The sequence below is a fragment of the Abramis brama genome, assembly GCF_963993115.1.
Source record: "Abramis brama genome assembly, chromosome: 9".
Lineage (NCBI taxonomy): Eukaryota > Metazoa > Chordata > Actinopteri > Cypriniformes > Leuciscidae > Abramis > Abramis brama.
This window is the reverse complement of record NC_139971.1, coordinates 42,097,540-42,115,499: the sequence shown is the minus strand read 5'-3', so window position 1 is coordinate 42,115,499 and position 17,960 is coordinate 42,097,540. Positions and strand designations below refer to the sequence as shown.

Here is a 17,960-nt window from a genome sequence, read left to right as displayed (position 1 = left end):
AGGAGTCTTGAACTAGACTGCACACTTAAGGAGACTTGAACTAGACTGCACACTTAAGGAGACTTGAACCAGACTGCACACTAAAGGAGACTTGAACTAGACTGCACACTAAAGGAGACTTGAACTAGACTGCACACTAATGGTGCGTTCACACCGGACGCGAATAGCGCGTCAGGCGCGAGTGATTTCAATGTTAAGTCAATGCAAAGACGCGTTACGCGCGTAAAAAATTCCTGCGGCGCGAATGAGGCGTTTAGCGCGGCGCGGTAGACATGAATTCGCCTCATAACGCGTCAAGTTTGACTTGACGCGCGAATGACGCGAATTGGGCGTCTGGCGCGTTAAGCCGCTTGTCCACCAGCGTCTGATCAATTTTTGTTCCGACGCGACGCCTGTGACGTTTTCGCTGCTTGGGGCCGGGGTTTGTGTGTACCAGAGCCTCTATGGCTCTGGTGTGTACTTTAAATATGAAACCATAGCAACGGCCATACACAAATTCTCGCCGCCGAGTTTCCATTGGCTGCTGCCCCGCGTTTTGACGCTCTCATTTGCATAAAGTATCCACCGAGATACTTTTTTGCAGCGCCGCAGTTGACCAAATCGACGCGACGCGACCCATCATGCTTTGCGGGGGCGTTTTTGCTGCCTGACGTAGTTCCATAGGAAATGAATGGGCTTTGGCGTCGCGTCAGAAATCGAGACGCTGGTGGACAAGCGGCTTTACGCGCGAATGATTTTATTAGTGCTATTTGTGCATTCACGCGTTTGACGCGAATTCGCGTCTGCCGCCCGAGTTGAAAAATCTGAACTTCTGCGTCAATTCGCGCCGCGTTAAGCAATCAGGAGCCTACTTGCATGCTGCTGTCACGTGTCGAAGTGACAGTTTATAATGTTATTTTATGTTTGGCCTCAATAAATTATTTTGTAATATGACTAAAATGCCCAATAAAGCAAATAAAAACATAAAACTCAATTTCAATATATGAGAGATAGGCCTACTCATTTTGTATTGAATGCTATTTATTCCATATCTATTCTAGATTATATGAAACATAATCTAATGTAAAGACAACAAACACAATTTAGTGTATAAAAACAAACAAAACAAAAAAATCACAGGACAGGTTTCACTTTTGAAGGCTGGCTCCATTTATTATCAAAACAAAAATAAATCACAGATTAGGTGCGGGCGAGGGTGAACCTCGCGCCGGGCTGTACACCGCGGGCTCGTCAGGCAGCGACCACTCGAGGCCGAGGCTTATACGGCCTACGCTGTCCTAGTCAGCGTCCTCACCGTTAGGTCCACCAAACCTACCTCCTGGAGCAAATTGTGAAACTCCTGAAACCCTCCGGAGGGTTTGGTGGACCCGAGTACAGCGACGATGTCCCCTACGCAGCTGTTTCTGCTCTCCAGAGCATATACGAGCGGTGATTCTCTCGATTAATGCTAATGAACGATAAACATCTAAAAAAAGATGGCCGCCAACAGGTTTCGAAACTTTCGCCTCTGACGCGCGTAAATTTCTCTTCAAACTTTTGATTTTACGCGCATCAATTTCGCTCTTGACGCACGAATGCACACAAAGTGGTCAAGAGTATAAATGGACGCGGCAGGCGCGAATTTGACGCGCTATTCGCGTCCGGTGTGAACGCACAGTAAAGGAGTCTTGAACTAGACTGCACACTAAAGGAGTCTTGAACTAGACTGCACACTAAAGGAGCTGGACTGTGAGCTGAGGAGGCTCCAAAAAAAACAACAACAAAAAAAAAATTGGAGATCAAACAGCTGGATAAAACTGATCTCAGTATGTGAACTAAGTTGAAGTAACACTTTAGTATGAATATTTATTAATGCAACTTTCTCTTGCTCTCTTTCTCCCTCCCATCCCACAAAACCAATAAAACAGTTTGAGACCTATCTCAGTTCAAATTAACAGTGTTTTGTACTGTACCAAATTTAACTTTTAGCTTTCCTCAAAGCGCTCACACAACACAGACTCACAGAAAATTTGTGAGACAAGCACTGGAGCCAGGCCATTTGGCATCCAAACTTGTGATCATACGTTCATGACCACAAGTCGTCTGCAGATGAAATGTTTAGTAGATCATTGTTATATCTGTTAATGTTACTATTAATTTAAAGATTCATCTCACAGAAAATAATCATCTCACATATTCACATCATCTCTACCTGAACATTAAGGCTGTGATAGGACTTCCTATTAACATAATCTGCCTCATGTTCCCTAGAGCAGTGGAGATTGGAGCAATAGACTGCATACATGTTGCAATGACTTGGGAATCCTATCATAAGATTAACAGAAGAATAATAAAAAAGATTTAAAATAATTCTTAACATGTATTATATTGTATAGTACATTTGTGAAATTTGCTTTTTGAAAAGAAAAAAAAAATGTTCATGTGATGTCACCCTATCAATATCTTACCGGCAATTTTATAAAAGCCCTCTTTTATGGACATGGTCGATAAATGTCCGGGGAACACTATTAATCAAACTATTCATGTACTCCTGCAGAGCGAGGACCACCTTGCGAATGGTTCGACAAACCGTGTTTTCCCCTAGCCCCCTAGCACCGTGCAAGTCAGCACAATCTCATGCAAAACAACACAACGCAATATCATTTGCGGTACAGTAAGTGCATGAATTCGACGTGTTAAATTCTTTATGTGCGGCTCAAGAAGTTCGCAAAGATAAGACACTCCTTCCGCGGAAAATCTGTATCTTTCATACAAGTAACTATCAGTAAAGGCAAGGGGATTTTGTCTGGCTAAAAACTCTTTCTCTACGAAGTGCTCGTCAAACAAAATTAGATAAAACGACAGTGCAAGTATTTCACAGCGACTCTAGGGGTCGCTGTTTGACAAAAACACAATTTCTACATAGTGTGTCTTTAAGGAATTGAGATGTAAATTTAAAGATAATCATCTTGTCCTGGAGCAGAGAGCAGCTGAAAAATCTTTTCTATCTCTAAAGTTAAATGAGTCCTGGTCCAGACAATATTCGTGGCAAACTTTTGAAATATTGTGCAAGTGTAGCAAGTTGGGAAGAGAGAAATATTAATTGTATATTATTTTTATATAAAACTATTTTCTTATTAAGTAAAAGACTTTCGGTTTCATTTTGTATTAAATAATTGTACGAGTAATGCAATGTTATTGTGGTTAGGAAATATCAATTAAGGTGTTTCGTTAAGTGGGGCACTTATCAGTGTTGCGCGCTATGCCTTTAGATAGTGCGTGAGTACCAAGGGGTAAATCTTTCAGCCGGAAATTGAAGCTTCCCCGGGCGCCGCCATTGATTAGCAGACCATCACCTGCTGTTAGCATTCTATTGACTCCCATTCATTTTGGCGTCACTTTGACAGCGAATAACTTTACATCCGAGGCGTTTAAAGACTCCATTTGTCCATTATTTATTTCTAAATAAACACAAAAATGTATAAAAGGCTCCATTACCTTGTATCTTACGTTATGGCCCTGTAGAAGCAGTTTTTATAAAAATAGGCTAACAATTGCGTCATAACCAAGCGACTGTCGCACAGTAGAGAAATTACCGTATGGACAGGAGGAGAAGCTTGCGGGCAATCGGGGGGACGTGGAGGCAAAATGACAAAATAATTAATCAGAATACCTAGCAAAAGTTTCTCCTACTCCTAGCTCATGAACACCTCCAACTCACGATCTCCGTCTCTGCAAGATTCGGAAGGGAATGATTGAGATTTCTCTTGGCACAGCTACAAGAAGACAGACGGGTTGCTCACGTCACACCTATGTCGTCAAACTCAGTTTGAGTCTGCGCAGTTCGCTCGACCATCAGGAAGTGAGTGCTTCTAATTGACTTCACTTGTCTCCGTTGAATCCAATGGGGTCGCTGTGTCCAGTTTATATACTGTCTATGGTGAGTACGCTCTATGCACGAACGCTACTGATGTATTTCCGGTAGAATCTCAGCCTGTGTCTTTACTTCCGCATAGCGCATTCTATAGCAAAGCGTACTAGCGGCAAAACTTTCATAAAATTAATTTTCTCAGAAACGGAGACAACGATTTTAGAAACCGATTCGCTAGTCGGATTTTGCATGATGTGAGAGAATACTCACCCTCAGTTGAGTAGTTGTCGATGTAGCTCGAAATATATAATTTAAAGCCCTTCTCTTTCTTACTCTTAGGTGTGACAGCTAACTGCCTCACAATATTGTTAACAATTTACGTTAACCGCTGGAAGTTCTTGTAAACAGCGAGTGTAATTTGGCATTATCTCCACCTAATGCAAAAATGCACTCAAAAAAATAATCTGTTGAACGAACTTAATTAAATTAAGGAAAGGTTTTCCACGAAATTAAATTACATTTTTCCAACAAAATCAAAATAGTTTGAAATAATTTGTTGTTATCTTGTTGTATGAATTTAAATTAATTTAGTCATTCCTGCTAGATAAAGTTTTGTCAGGTTAACTACATTTAGTTTTTGTCCTGCCTTAAATAACCAACATTATAACTTTAGTTAATTTGACTCTATGGTCACTTCTAATGATAGACACTACTAGTATTCAATTGAATTATTACTTGTGCAGGTCTGTGAGCAAGGTTTACACAGTGTATACTTAGTGCCCACAGCCTGAACACGAGGTTTAATGCACATAAAGCATAATACTGAGCCCACAGCCTAAACACAGTCGCCACTCTTCTGCAAAATGGTAACCACAAAATTCAAAAACAGTACAGAAAGTCCTCTAAGTTTATAACATAACTGAACATTAAACACTAACATTAACTAACAACATCTTTCCATTTACTGAAAAACACATAAAATAACACTTTTTCCCTAAATTGACCCTCTTAATGCAGTCCCTTGCAAAGCATGCTGGGAACTACAGATCCACTGCCCAGTTAGATGTCAACAACAATGATTCATGTAGTTTTCACACAAATGAATTAGGTTGATTGAACACAATTAAATAAAGTTGTGACAATATTAAACAATCGTGTTACTTTTGCTTATTGTAATTAATTATTTTAACAAGAGGCCAAAATTCTTTTTTTGAGTGACATCTGGTTAAGACGAACGCAAAATATTCATGTTGACTCAATTAAAAAAAATTTGGTAAACCAAATTTTTAAAAAATTACATTGATTACATTTAATGAAATTAAGCTGGAATCATTTCTATGAAGGGTTGTGTTGTATATGCTCATTTTAATTAATGAAATTGAACAAAGAGCTAAAATCATTTTTTTGAGTGTGGCTTCCAACGCAGCACCGGCTGTAACTGGGTGGGCTGAGACAAAACGCGGAAGCGATCGTGCATAGAGCCTGTTACGTCAGCCTCAGATCGCAAATGGATGCTGGCGAGGCTAGATGCACTTGTTTTCTTCACTCTTTCCAGTTAATATTGGTATGTCTAAAAGTGCTCATTCGGTTAAAGTTTATTGAATAATAAGCACAATGCGTTACTGAATTGATTATACACATGTATGTTGCGTATTGTGAGTTCTCTTACGAGAGGTCTCTCGTACTGCATAAGTATCTTACGCTAGGGGAAAATCTCTTTTCCGCGAGATATTGAAGTAAAAAAATTATCCTTTAATTTTGTATTAATGTAAAATGCGTTGCAGCAGTATGCAGGCATAGGCGAGACAGCTCGCGCGCCTATTGGCTGCTCTGCGGCAACTGCATCAGCCTATCGAGCGAAGCCTATCGTGACGTCAGATCCAATGAGATCCCGAAACGGGCGTGGCTTAGGCCTATCAAAGAAGGCTCGGAGGCAGCTGATATCTGATTTTCCATCTCTTCAGCGAAGCTCACGCATCATTGGATCCCAAGAGAGAAGCCGCGCGCCGTCTGAAGAAGCCTTTTCAGCGAGACGAGCCATCATCTGAAGCCGCTGGCCACGCCGCCTTCTACTGCCGTTCCCGCTGCACTATCCGGCGCCTATATCCTTTTTCACTCTCTGTTCTGTGTGTGTGTGTTCGCCGGCGCGACACACTCTAAAAGAGCTTGCGTCTTTTTCAAGATGCCTTCATGCGGCTCGTGCAGAGCCCCACTCAGCGACGGGGACCGCCATGTTATCTGCGTTTCCTGCCTGGGTGAAGATCACGCAGTGCTCGCGCTCGCTGACGGCGGCTGCCCTCACTGCGAGCTACTGCCTATGGTGACTCTGAGGACTCGCCTGGCAGCTTTCTCCGAGCCTGCACTTCCACGCCGTAAAAAGCGCCGTGCTCAGCGAGGTCTGACCTCGCTCTTCGCGCTACTAAGTCTGCTGCACAGGCCATTGGACGGAGCATGGTATCTCTCACCGCTGCTGAGAGACACTTATGGCTGATGCTCTCAGAGATGTCTGAGTCTGAGCGCACCGCGTTCCTCGACGCCCCGCTTTCTTCTGCTGGCCTCTTCGGATCCTTTGTCAACGACTTCGTGGAGAGATTCGCCGAGGTGCAGAAAGCGTCACAGGCCTTTAAGCACTTCTTACCGAAACACTCCAGTTCCGCAGCGGGCCGTGCGAAACCACCTGCTCGGAGCTCACAGCCGCAGCCTCCGCCCCCTGCCGCCTCATCGCAGCGCCGACAGGACCGTAGCTCGAGGCCCCGCTCTCGCTCGACTAGCCTCCGCCCCACTCCGTGTGGGCCACGGCCTAGGATTGCGGTGAAGCCCGAAGCCCCGAAGTCATCCTAGCACGCCTAGGAAAGCGTCGGTGTTCGAGTCCCGCCGCGGTCGGACTTTCACCGAAGCTCATCGCTCGTTCAGTTCCAAGAAATGTGACTGTTCCAGTGTATTCTGCAGTGTACAAGCCGGAACAGCTGCCCGCTTGCCTGCACTCAAATGCCGTTTTTACGGCTACCCAGATAAATCCCATAAAGAGTGTATTTTCTGGTGTCCCGGCCACGGCCGATGGTGTTATAAGTGTAGAAAAAAAATGTCCACTGCCCAGTGCCCATCCCTACACACAAGCACAGCCCTTCACACAGGGTCCGCGCTCACAAAATCGACTCAGGTCGATTACGCATCCAACATAGTAAACGTGCCCACTGCCCACAAACACTATGTTCTGCATGTCTCACGGTTTCTGTAAAAACGTAACCGGTGAGCATTCACTCTGCTCGGGCAGACAGTGCGCTCAATGCAGTAAATGTGCCCGCTCTCCCGCGCCCGCATTCACTCACAGACATGACAAGTCCCACGGGACTTGCCGAGCCCTCCCTCACTCGGTTAAACACCGCAGCGGGGTCGAGCGCGGGCAATCTGTCCACTGTGATCAGCGCGCTCCCCGCCTCAAATGTCATGAGCATAACGCCTATGTTACAGCGCACCGAAGCGCCTCTGTTGCCAAGCGACCAGAGCACGCTTCGCATTCAACCCCTAGCCACCCATGCAGATGCATGGGCAGCACTTCCCAGGGTTTTGGAATGGGTGCTGGACATTATAAAAAGAGGCTATTCGCTACAGTTCTGTCGACGCCCTCGCCGTGTGGCGGTGTGCGTCGAAACCACCGTGAATACAGAAGTAGCACACCTACTTCAAGCCGAAATATCGAAACTGTTGAACAAAGGGGCAATAGAGCCTTTATCTCAAGCTCAAAGCTAAGGGGGGCTGTACAGCAGATACTTCCTGGTACCGAAGAAAGACGGGGGTCTCAGACCCATACTAGATCCAAGACAACTGAACAAAGCATTGGCGAGACGCCGCTTCAAAATGCTCACAACCAGAAAAATCCACTCGCAGGTTCACTGAGGAGACTGGTTTATGTCGATAGATCTGTATGTCGATAGATATTTTCAAATACAGATAGCGTCACGTCACAGGCGATACTTGAGATTCGTCTTTGAGGGCCAGGCATATCAGTACATAGTCCTACCGTTCGGTTTGTCCCTAGCACCCCGTACATTTACGATGTGCATGGACGCAGCGCTCGCACCCCTCAGACTCCGGGGCATGCGAGTGTTGAACTACTTGGACGATTGGCTGATTCTAGCTCAATCACACTAAGAGCTCATAGAGCACAGGACCGTTTTACTCGAACACCTTGAGAATCTAGGTCTAAGAGTCAATTGGGCGAAGAGTTCCCTGATCCCCAGTCAGATAAAATCCTTTCTGGGCACAGAACTGGACTCGCGGTCTATGATAGCGTGACTGTCACCACAGCGCGCGCTGGACATTCAGCGCGCAGCGAGCTTTTTCCGCTGTGGCACGACCGTCCCACTCAAGAAATTTCAGAAGATGCTGGGTCTCATGGCCTCAGCATCATCAGTTCTCCAGCTGGGCATGCTCCGCATGCGCCCTCTGCAGTTCTGGCTAAAAGCGCGAGTACCGCGCCGAGCGTGGGCGTCCGGTCTGCTTCATCTCAAGGTCGATCAGACATGCATCTTAGCTCTGAAACCTTGGAAAGCGAACGACTGGTACCAATCAGGTGTAAGCCTGGGGACTTCCTCGAGGGTGAAAGTTGTGTCAACAGACGCCTCCACCTCGGGATGAGGAGCGCTGCTCAAGGGCAGACCGTTCTTCTGCCAATGGTCAGAACGGGAGAAGCTTCAACATATAAACTGCCTGGAAATGTTGGCAGTGGACAATGCGCTGATGCGTTTTCGTCCCCAAATAAAGGGTCACCACGTCTTGGTCCGCTCGGACAACATGTCGGTGGTGTCCTACATAAATCACCAGGGTGGTCTTAGATCCCGAAACTTATACAGATTGGCGGAACGCCTTCTAGTATGGGCTCAGCACAACCTGTGCTCGCTGAGAGCGGTGCACGTGCCAGGGCTGCAGAATTTGGGGCCAGACAGGCTGTCCAGGAACAACGTTTCAGCGGGCGAATGGTCTCTACACCCACACACAGTCAAACTGTTGTGGGAGAGGTTCGGCAGAGCGAAAGTGGACCCGTTCGCGTCTCACGAAAACGCTCACTGTCCGGAATTTTTCTCCAAGAGCAGGAACGCGCTGGCCCAAACGTGGCCGTGCTGCCCGCTCTATGCTTTTCCCCCCGTCTCTCTCCTGCCTCAGGTGATAGAACGGATCAGGGAAGAGGGATGCTCAGTGCTGCTCGTAGCGCCGCTCTGGAAGAACCAACCGTGGTTCCCAGTTCTGATGCAGCTAGCGGACACTGCCCCGTGGCCAGAGCCAGTGAGGAGGGACCTCCTCTCTCAGGCCAGGGGTTCGATTTGGCATCCTCACCCGGAGCTGTGGTCCCTTCATGTGTGGACTATCAACGGGTACCCGCTGACCTCCCAGAGGGAGTGTTAAATACTATCACTCAGGCTAGAGCTCCGTCTACTCGACCGCTTTATTCCTCAAAGTGGTCTGTGTTTTTCGGCTGGTGCAGAGCTCGGGGCATTTCACCCCTAGATTGTGGGATGGCGGAGGTTCTCTCCTTCCTACAAGAGCTACTGGATAAGGACCTCTTCCACGCTCAAAGTCTATGTGGCGGCTATAGCAGCGTTTTCTAAAACATCGCTTGGTCAGTCAATAGGAAGGAATGATTTAGTCATCCGCTTCCTTAGGGGAGCTAGGAGGCTGAATCCTCCCAGACCTCCTTCAGTCCCTGTGTGGGACCTTTCTACGGTGTTGGAGGCCATGAAAGGTGACCCATTCGAGCCTATCCATTCGATTAATTTTAAACACTTGTCTTTCAAAACAGTGTTTTTATTGGCTCTCGCTTCAGTGAAGCGCATAGGTGACTTACACTCGCTCTCCGTGGGCGCGGCGTGCATGGAGTTTGGGCCAAATGACTCGAGAGTCATACTCAAACCTAGGCATGGTTACGTTCCAAAATCCCTCAACACACCATTTCGGGCTCAGGTCATTTCCCTGTCAGCCCTGCCGGTCTCTGACGAGGAAGGGGACGCAAGCTTTCTTTGTCCAGTTAGGGCGCTAAGAGCTTATGTGTCTCGCTTGTCTGCTTTTAGACAGAGCAGCTATTTGTTTCGTTCAGCGGGTGTTCCAAGGGACTAGCTGCATCGAAACAGAGCCTATCCAGATGGATAGTTGATGCTATAGCGCTGGCATACACTGCCAAGGGCTTGCAGTGCCCGTTGGGTGTCAGAGCGCACTCCACGAGGGGCATGGCCTCTTCGTGGGCTTGGTCTAGCGGGATTGCCTTGCAAGATATATGTATGGCGGCAGGCTGGGCCTCCCCGTCTACATTTATAAGGTTTTATAACCTGGAGGTTCCCGCCTTACAGGCCAAGCTGTTGTCGGGATAGACTTTCATCAGTTCAGGCCGAATCCCGCCCTGTCTGTATGATGTCATGTTAAAGCATTTGCGTCTAAGAATTAATGTGGGATGCAGTGGTCCCCCCCCCCCCTCTTTCCAGAACTCTCTGTGAGTTCCCTTGGTGATTATGCACTGTGAACCCTAAATTTTCGCTTCAGGTTTATTAGTGTTACATCCCAGCACGCACAGCGTTTTGCATAGGGTCCCCTAGCGTAAGATACTTACACAGTACGAGAGACCTCTCGTAAGAAAACGTACTCGGGTAATAACGTAACCTCGGTTCTCTCTAGAAGAGGGAACGAGTACTGCGTATCTTGCCGTGCATGCAACACGCTCTGGTTCGCTTCGGCGATGAAAAACCAGATATCAGCTGCCTCCAAGCCTTCTTTTATAGGCCTAAGCCACGCCGTTTCGGCGGGATGTGACGCAGTGGGCGCGAAGCGCCCTCATTGGATCTGACGTCACGATAGGCCTCGCTCGATAGGCTGATGCAGTTGCCGCAGAGCAGCCAATAGGCGCCTATGCCTGCATACTGCTGCAACGCGTTTTACATTAATACAAAATTAAAGGATAATTTTTTGGCTTCAATATCTCGCAGAAAAGAGATTTTCCCCTAGCGTAAGATACTTACGCAGTACTCTTTCCCTCTTCTAGAGAGAACCGAGGTTACGTTAGTAACCGAGTACGTTTTCTGTGATTTTTATGAGACGCACGTGGAGCTAACTAGTGATTTGTGCACAGTGTATAACAGAAAGAGATCTGCGCAACGGATAGTATTCTGATCAAATTGTCCCATGTGTTTCCAGGTATGTTCAACTCTTCAACTTAACCAGTATAAAGTGATCTAATTTATGTAATTTGGGCCTATAATGTATATCTGGATTGAGCTTTTGAACGTATCCTATCTTTATTTTTCATATTCTGTAATAGAAAATTTTTAAAGTTTTACTTCCAACTATTACGCTGGTTTTGCGGTTCTAAAGAGTATAATATGACTGTGCATGATGTTTTGAGGGAATATTTGTTTGATTCGTACAAACATTATTCTTACGTTATTACTGATATGTTTGAAGAATACACATCCAGCCTTTTTATTACTTTCTTTATTTTTCCTTTAACAACAGTAATTGACTGTTATTACTTTAATGTGTAGGCTACTACATAATGTTAAACATTTATACAAAGTGAGTTACGTCAGCCTGAGATCGCAAATGGACGCTGGCGAGACAAGAAAGACACACTTGTTTTCTTCACTCTTTCCAGTTAATATTGTGTATAACATGCAAATCGTCCCATGTGTTTCCAGGGCCAATAAATACAGATCTGCTACACAAGGAAATTATGCTCTATATTTTATGATACTTCAATATGTCTGTATACCTACAACGTGTCCTTAACCTATAGAAAAGGGCTGTTATTATCCCAGTCCCTAAAAGTATTAGTCCCAAGGCTTTAAATGACCTCAGGCCAGTTGTCCTCACTTCTCTTGTAATAAAATCTTCTTGAAAAGCTTGTGAAGACATTGTAAGGCAAACCAAGAAAGCTCTTGACCCTATACAGTTTGCTTATAGGGCACAGAGGAGTTGAGGACAATTTTTCTACTCAATCTTTTATGCACTTAGAAGTGAGTAATACTCATGCTAGTCTGTTGTTTATTGACACTTCCTCAGATTTTAATACTATCCAACCTCACATACTATCCACATGTCAGCCATGAGACTGATAGAGCATTTTGAGTTGAGCCACAATTTGGTGGGTTGGATATTGGATTTTTTGACAAACCAAACACAGACGGTAGAAGTAAATGGCATTTTATCAGATTTATTATATTCATCCTCTGGCTCACCGCAGTGCTGATTTCTCTCACCCTTACTTTATATTCTATTCACTTATATGTGCCAAAGTAAGCACACAAATAGGACTATATTGAAATTTGCAGATGATACAGTAATTTTAAGTACCGTTAACTGCTACACGACAATGAGTCTGGACATGGCCCTATTATTGAGGAGTTTTTCACCTGGTGTGATAAGTCTTTTAAACATAACCAAAACAAAGGACTGTCATGAGTCTGGTTCTTCTCTTTGGCTTTTCCTTTCCTTTTCCCCCCTCTGCTGGTCATTACCTCGCTCTTTCCCTTTTTCCCTCTTCAGCTGATTCTCATTAGCTGTTATCTCGCTGACTCATTTCACCTGTTCTCTCCTCTAGCCTGCTTGCTATTTAATGTTCCCTGTTTTCTTGCCATTTGCCGGATTATTTCGTTAGAGTATGATGCTGGTGGCTATTTACAAACCCTGCTGTATCCGTCTAGTCTTGTCGTGTCTCAGTCCTGTCAACAGTCAGGTTCAGGTCAGCTAAAGCCATTTCACTGTCTATTAATCTTCTCTTCTATACTGTGTCCAGCCCTTCCGCTGTCGACGAACACCCTGAGCTGTTTTACATGCAGTGCTGTCGCTCAGCACGTGGAGACGAGAGGTCTGAGGTCTACTAGCCGGTCTCCCTGATTATCTGCTGCATTCCAGCCACGAATGAGTGAGAGTTGCGAGAGAGCTGCTGACCCGTTTATTGGGGACCTTCTTTTGAGTCCATCCTGTTATCTTTTCTAAAGACTTTTCTGCATAACCTGCAGCTACCTGTGTTCCTGTTTGAAGAGACTATTTATTTCTGCATAACCTGCAGTTACCTGTGTTCCTGTTTGAAGAGACTTTTTATCACTGCTCTCTCAATAAACTCTAAACTTTCATTTGCATTTGGATCCTATCTCTTCCTTACTACAGAATAATCCGGCCAACTGATGGATCCAGCGAACGACAGAACCATTCACACGTGCTATGTTAGGAAGACACGATGAGGAACTTACCGCAACTCGTCGCGTGGTCGAGACGCTGGCTGTTCAGCTATCTGATTTATCCACCCAAGTTCAGTTGCTCAAGAGAAATCCACCGCCTTCTCCAAGGTCGCCTGACGCACCGGAGCCGCGTGTCAATAATCCCCCGTGCTATAGTGGAAAGCCCACTCAATGTCGCTTGTTCCTCACGCAATGTGAGGTCGTTTTTTCCCTCCAACCAGTCACCTATGCCCGTGAGCGAGCCAGGGTAGCCTACATCATTTCACTTCTGACTGGGCGTGCCCGCAATTGGGGAGCTGCTGCGTGGGAAGCTGAGGCTGAGTATACCATGCACTTCGACACCTTCAAGGATGAGATGTTGCGGGTATTCGACCGTTCAGCCCATGGTGAGGAGGCTTCCCGCTTACTTTCTTCACTCCGCCAGGGAAGACGATCTGTGGTAGATTACTCCATTGAGTTCCGTACTCTCTCGACCACCTGCGGCTGGAACGAGACAGCTCTTGCGGCTCGCTTTCTGGAGGGACTTAGCGCTCATGTCAAGGATGAAGTCATTGCCCGCGAGCTGCCGACGGATCTCGATCCACTCATTGATCTCGCTATCCGGGTGGAGAAACGATTTGATCTCCGCCGCCGCGTCAGAGGCGCTGACTCCACCTTCTCTTCTTCGGCTGCAGCGATTTCTCCTCCCAACTCCATTTCTGCTCCAGAGCCAATGCAGCTCGGCGGTTTGCGTATCTCTGCAAAGGAGAGAGAACGCCGCCTCGTGAATCGGCTCTGCATGTACTGCGGAGCTGCCAACCACTTTGTTTCGAGCTGCCCCGTAAGAGCCAACGCTTGCCAGTAGAAGAATGGGGTTACTGGCGAGCGCGACTTGGTCCCTCCCCTCCTCGGCTGGTAATACTGTAATTCTAACCGTGGTAGACCGTTTTTCAAAGTCCGCTCACTTTATACCGCTTCCTAAAATCCCCTCTGCCAAGAAGACAGCTCAAGTACTGGTATCTCACGTTTTCAAGAATCACGGGCTTCCCTCTGATGTCGTATTTGACAGGGGACCTCAATTCGCGTCCCAGTTCTGGAAGGAATTTTGTCGTCTGATTGGTGCGTCTGTCAGCCTCTCGTCTGGTTTCCACCCTCAAACCAACGGGCAGGCTGAACGCACTAACCAGATAGTCGGTCGACTTTTGCGCAGCCTGGCGTTTCGAAATCCCTCTTCGTGGGTCAAGCAATTACCCTGGGCAGAATATGCTCACAATTCTCTCCCGTCCTCCGCTACCGGTCTGTCGCCATTTCACTGTTGTCTGGGGTACCAACCAACCTCTCCTTTTCTCCTCTCAAGAGACAGAGTTCCCTCCGTTCAGGCGTTTATTAGACGCTGTAAACGTACTTGGAGACGGGTGAGAGCATCTCACATGGACAAGGACATGATTATAGATTTTAGAACTCATGCTTCATGTTATTACACTACGACCATTAAAGACCAGGTGGTGGATTGTGTAGAAGGCTTAAAATATCTTGGGACAGTCATAGATTCAAAATTGAATTTTGAAAAGAACTGTGAAACTGTATGTCAAAAGCATTTATTGTATGTTTTAATGTTCCTATCTATTTTTTAAATATAGATTGCTCAATCTCTTGTCTGCACACCTTGACACCTGCACACCTGTCTGCACACCTTGACACCTGCACACCTGTCTGCACACCTTGACACCTGCACACCTGTCTGCACACCTTGACCTTGATTAAACTGAATGTTCACTGGATGAACAGATTAGTCGATTCAGATATTAACTCCGCTATATCTGTTAATTCTTAATAATATTTAAAAATGACCACAATTAATTAACAATATTTCCCTTTGTCCTAATTGTTACATCACACAACTTAAAGTGTCTCCAATTTACACTTTACACTATTCCAACCAGTGAAGAGCAATTTCACTCCTGAATCCTGCAGATTATTATTGTTCATGTTCGACTCTTTCAGATTGGAATCTGATCCAAGAACTGCAGCCAGAGCCGAACAGCTTTTGTGTGTCAAGTTACATTCATTTAGCCTACAAACGAATTACAGATTACTACATAATTAGTTTATTAATTAATATTAGTTTTCTACATAATACTTATATACTAAAATTATAATAAAATAGTCAAATTACACTTTATTTCCACTGTATTCATTAGACGAAAAATATAAATAAAAAAACTACTGGTACAAATTAACTATATAGATGGTAAACATTCATATATGGTATACTATTAAGAATTAAAGCAGATAAAAACAAAAAGTAAAAGACTTACAGAGCTCTTTTGGAGGCTTTGATGACCGCTGATAGTCTAATTAGACACTCGTCTGATTTCTTAAATTTCTCAAGCTCAAAGTCCCCCAGCTCCTCCTCTGATGTCAACAGCACAAAGGCCACAGCGGACCACTGGGCAGGTGAAAGGTCAGCAGATGAGAGACTTCCTTCTCTAAGTTGCGTTTGAATGTCTTTAACCAGAGTTTGGTCATTCAGTTCATTCAGACAGTAGAACAGATTGATGGACCTTTCTGCAGATAAATTTTCTTCAAACTTTTGCTTGATGTACTGAACTATGTCCTTGTTGATCTGGTCATTTCTGTCTTGCTGTGTCAACAGACCTCGTAAGAGTGGATAATTAGACTGAAGTGATAGACCAAGAAGGAATCGAAGGAAAAGATCCAGATGTCCATTGTCACTTGCGAGCGCCTTGTCCACTGCAGTTTTCAGCAAATCAACCATGGCTTCATTTTTGTTTTCCTGCTCTGTAGACTCTTGAACAAACACACTTTTCTTGCTGCTGTCTAGAAAAAGATGTGCATAAAGGGCTGCAATAAACTCTTGAATGCTCAAGTGAACAAAACAGTACATGGTACCAATAATGATTCCCATTTCCTCCTTAAAGATCTGTGTATACATGCCTGAATACTCTGATGCTTTAGAGGCATCAATACCACAGTCTTTCAGGTCTGAGTTATAGAAGATCAGGTTGTTTTTTTCCAGCTGATGAAATGCCAGTTTCCCCAGTGAAAGGATGGCATCTTTATCCCAGGAAACATCTGGTCTGTATTCTCCATCATACTTTTGTCTGCTCTGCTGGATCTGAAAGCGGAGAAAGTGTGTGTACATTTGTGTCAGAGTCTTGGGAATGTCTTCAGTATTTGATTCCTGCAGTGTTATAGAGGCGTCCTCAGTCTGATTTTTGGGATAATTATTTATTTTCTGCTCCAAAATGTTCCGGAGAACAGTGGCTGAAATCCAGCAGAAGACTGGGATGTGGCACATGATGAAGAGACTCTTTGATTGTTTAACGTGATCAATGATTCTGTTGGCCATTTTCTTATCAGTCAATCTTTTTCTGAAGTACTTTTCCTTTTGTGCATCATTGAACCCTCTGATCTCTGTCATGCGGTCGATACAGTCAGGAGGAATCTTAGTGGCAGCCGCTGGTCTGGTGGTGATCCAGATGAGAGCAGAAGGAAGAAGATTTCCCTTGATGAGGTTCGTTAGGAGAACATCCAGAGAGGCTGGTGACCATACATCACGCCACGTCTCATTGTCCTTGAAGTTTAAAGGAAGGCGACATTCATCCAATCCATCAAGAATGAACAGGACTTTGAATTTATCCTCTCTTGTAAGGTTCAGTCTTTTTATCTCTGGGAAAAAGTGACTAACAAGGTTCATCAAGCTTTGTTTTTCTTTCTCCTTTAAATTCATCTCTCTGAATGGAAGAGGAAATATGAAGCTGATATCTTGATTTTCTTTTCCTTCGGCCCAATCCAAAATAAACTTTTGCACCGAGATGGATTTACCGATGCCAGCAACTCCTTTTGTCAGTACAGTTCTGATCTTCTTGCCTTGTTTAGGTGATTCAAATAAATTTGTGCATTCAATCTGTATCTCTTGTGATTCAGCACGCCTGGAAATCTCAATCTGTCTCACCTCATGTTCAGTATTGACCTGTTTACTGCCACCCTGAGTGATATAGAGATTTGTGTAGATGTCATTCAGATCTATGGAGTCACCTTGCTTTGCAATTCCTTCAAACACACATCGATACTTCCTCTTCAGGTCCAATTTAAGTTGTCGTTGATGAATAAAGACAAGCTTATCTAAACACAAACAGAAATAAAAATACTTGATCCTACTTTTCTCTCCTGACTTTAAGTGACAACATGACAGATGGTCATGAGCCTCTTACCTTTTAGAGTATCTGCAAGTTCATCTTGCTTCATACTTTTTAGAAAGTACAGTGTGATATCAAGAGCTGCTTCTTTGATGCTAAACATGTCATCTATATAGTCCTGCACAAAGTATTGGGTGTTCTCCTTTTTTAGTATTTTCTTATACTTTTCCAGCTCATTCTTTAGGAATACAATCATTTTGTGCTCAAGGTCCTAAAAGCATAAAAACAAAGATGGGTACAACAACAAAATGTAACCAAATTCACATCCATATATGAAACATATGGTTAAACAAATTACAGACATCAGAGGTAAAAGCATTTATGAAGCTGTGATAATGTGAAACTATAAATAACATATAAAATAAAAATGAAATTGGCAGAACACCAGTTAGCTTGAGCAAACTATTTATGATATAATTTTAGGTAAAAGTATTGAAAGTACCTAATTAAATGAGAAACAAATGTTTGCCTACAATTTAACAGGTGCATTGCTGCTGCTGGATTATGCTGTTAACTTCTTAGACAAAGGCAGTAAATGTAAACTGTAGAGTTGCTAAATATTGTTTACATATAATTGCAAGTTTAATGAAGCTGTTTGTCTACCAACATGAAAATATATGAGTATAGCATTGCTGACATGTGGATCTGTACACAACTAAAATGCTAGGGGAAATGCTAACTACATTA

The 17,960-nt window shown here is 44.5% G+C and overlaps 2 protein-coding genes across 2 annotated transcripts in view; both read right to left on the bottom strand.

Annotated features, from left to right (window-relative positions):
• Positions 1-17,960, bottom strand: part of LOC311089879 (uncharacterized protein) — an 832,216-nt gene that overhangs the window by 139,998 nt on the left and 674,258 nt on the right. The window lies entirely within an intron of this gene.
• LOC311090050 (protein NLRC3-like) overlaps positions 14,953-17,960 on the bottom strand; it is a gene marked incomplete at its 3' end in the record, with an annotated part of 35,351 nt that continues 32,343 nt past the window's right edge. Inside the window, exons 10-12 of the mRNA XM_084125145.1 lie at positions 17,289-17,484; positions 15,369-17,199; positions 14,953-15,124 (exon numbers count right to left, since the gene is read on the bottom strand). Of these exons, the coding sequence (XP_083981271.1) occupies positions 14,953-15,124; positions 15,369-17,199; positions 17,289-17,484 (2,199 nt within the window). The remainder of the gene's footprint in view (positions 15,125-15,368; positions 17,200-17,288; positions 17,485-17,960) is intronic.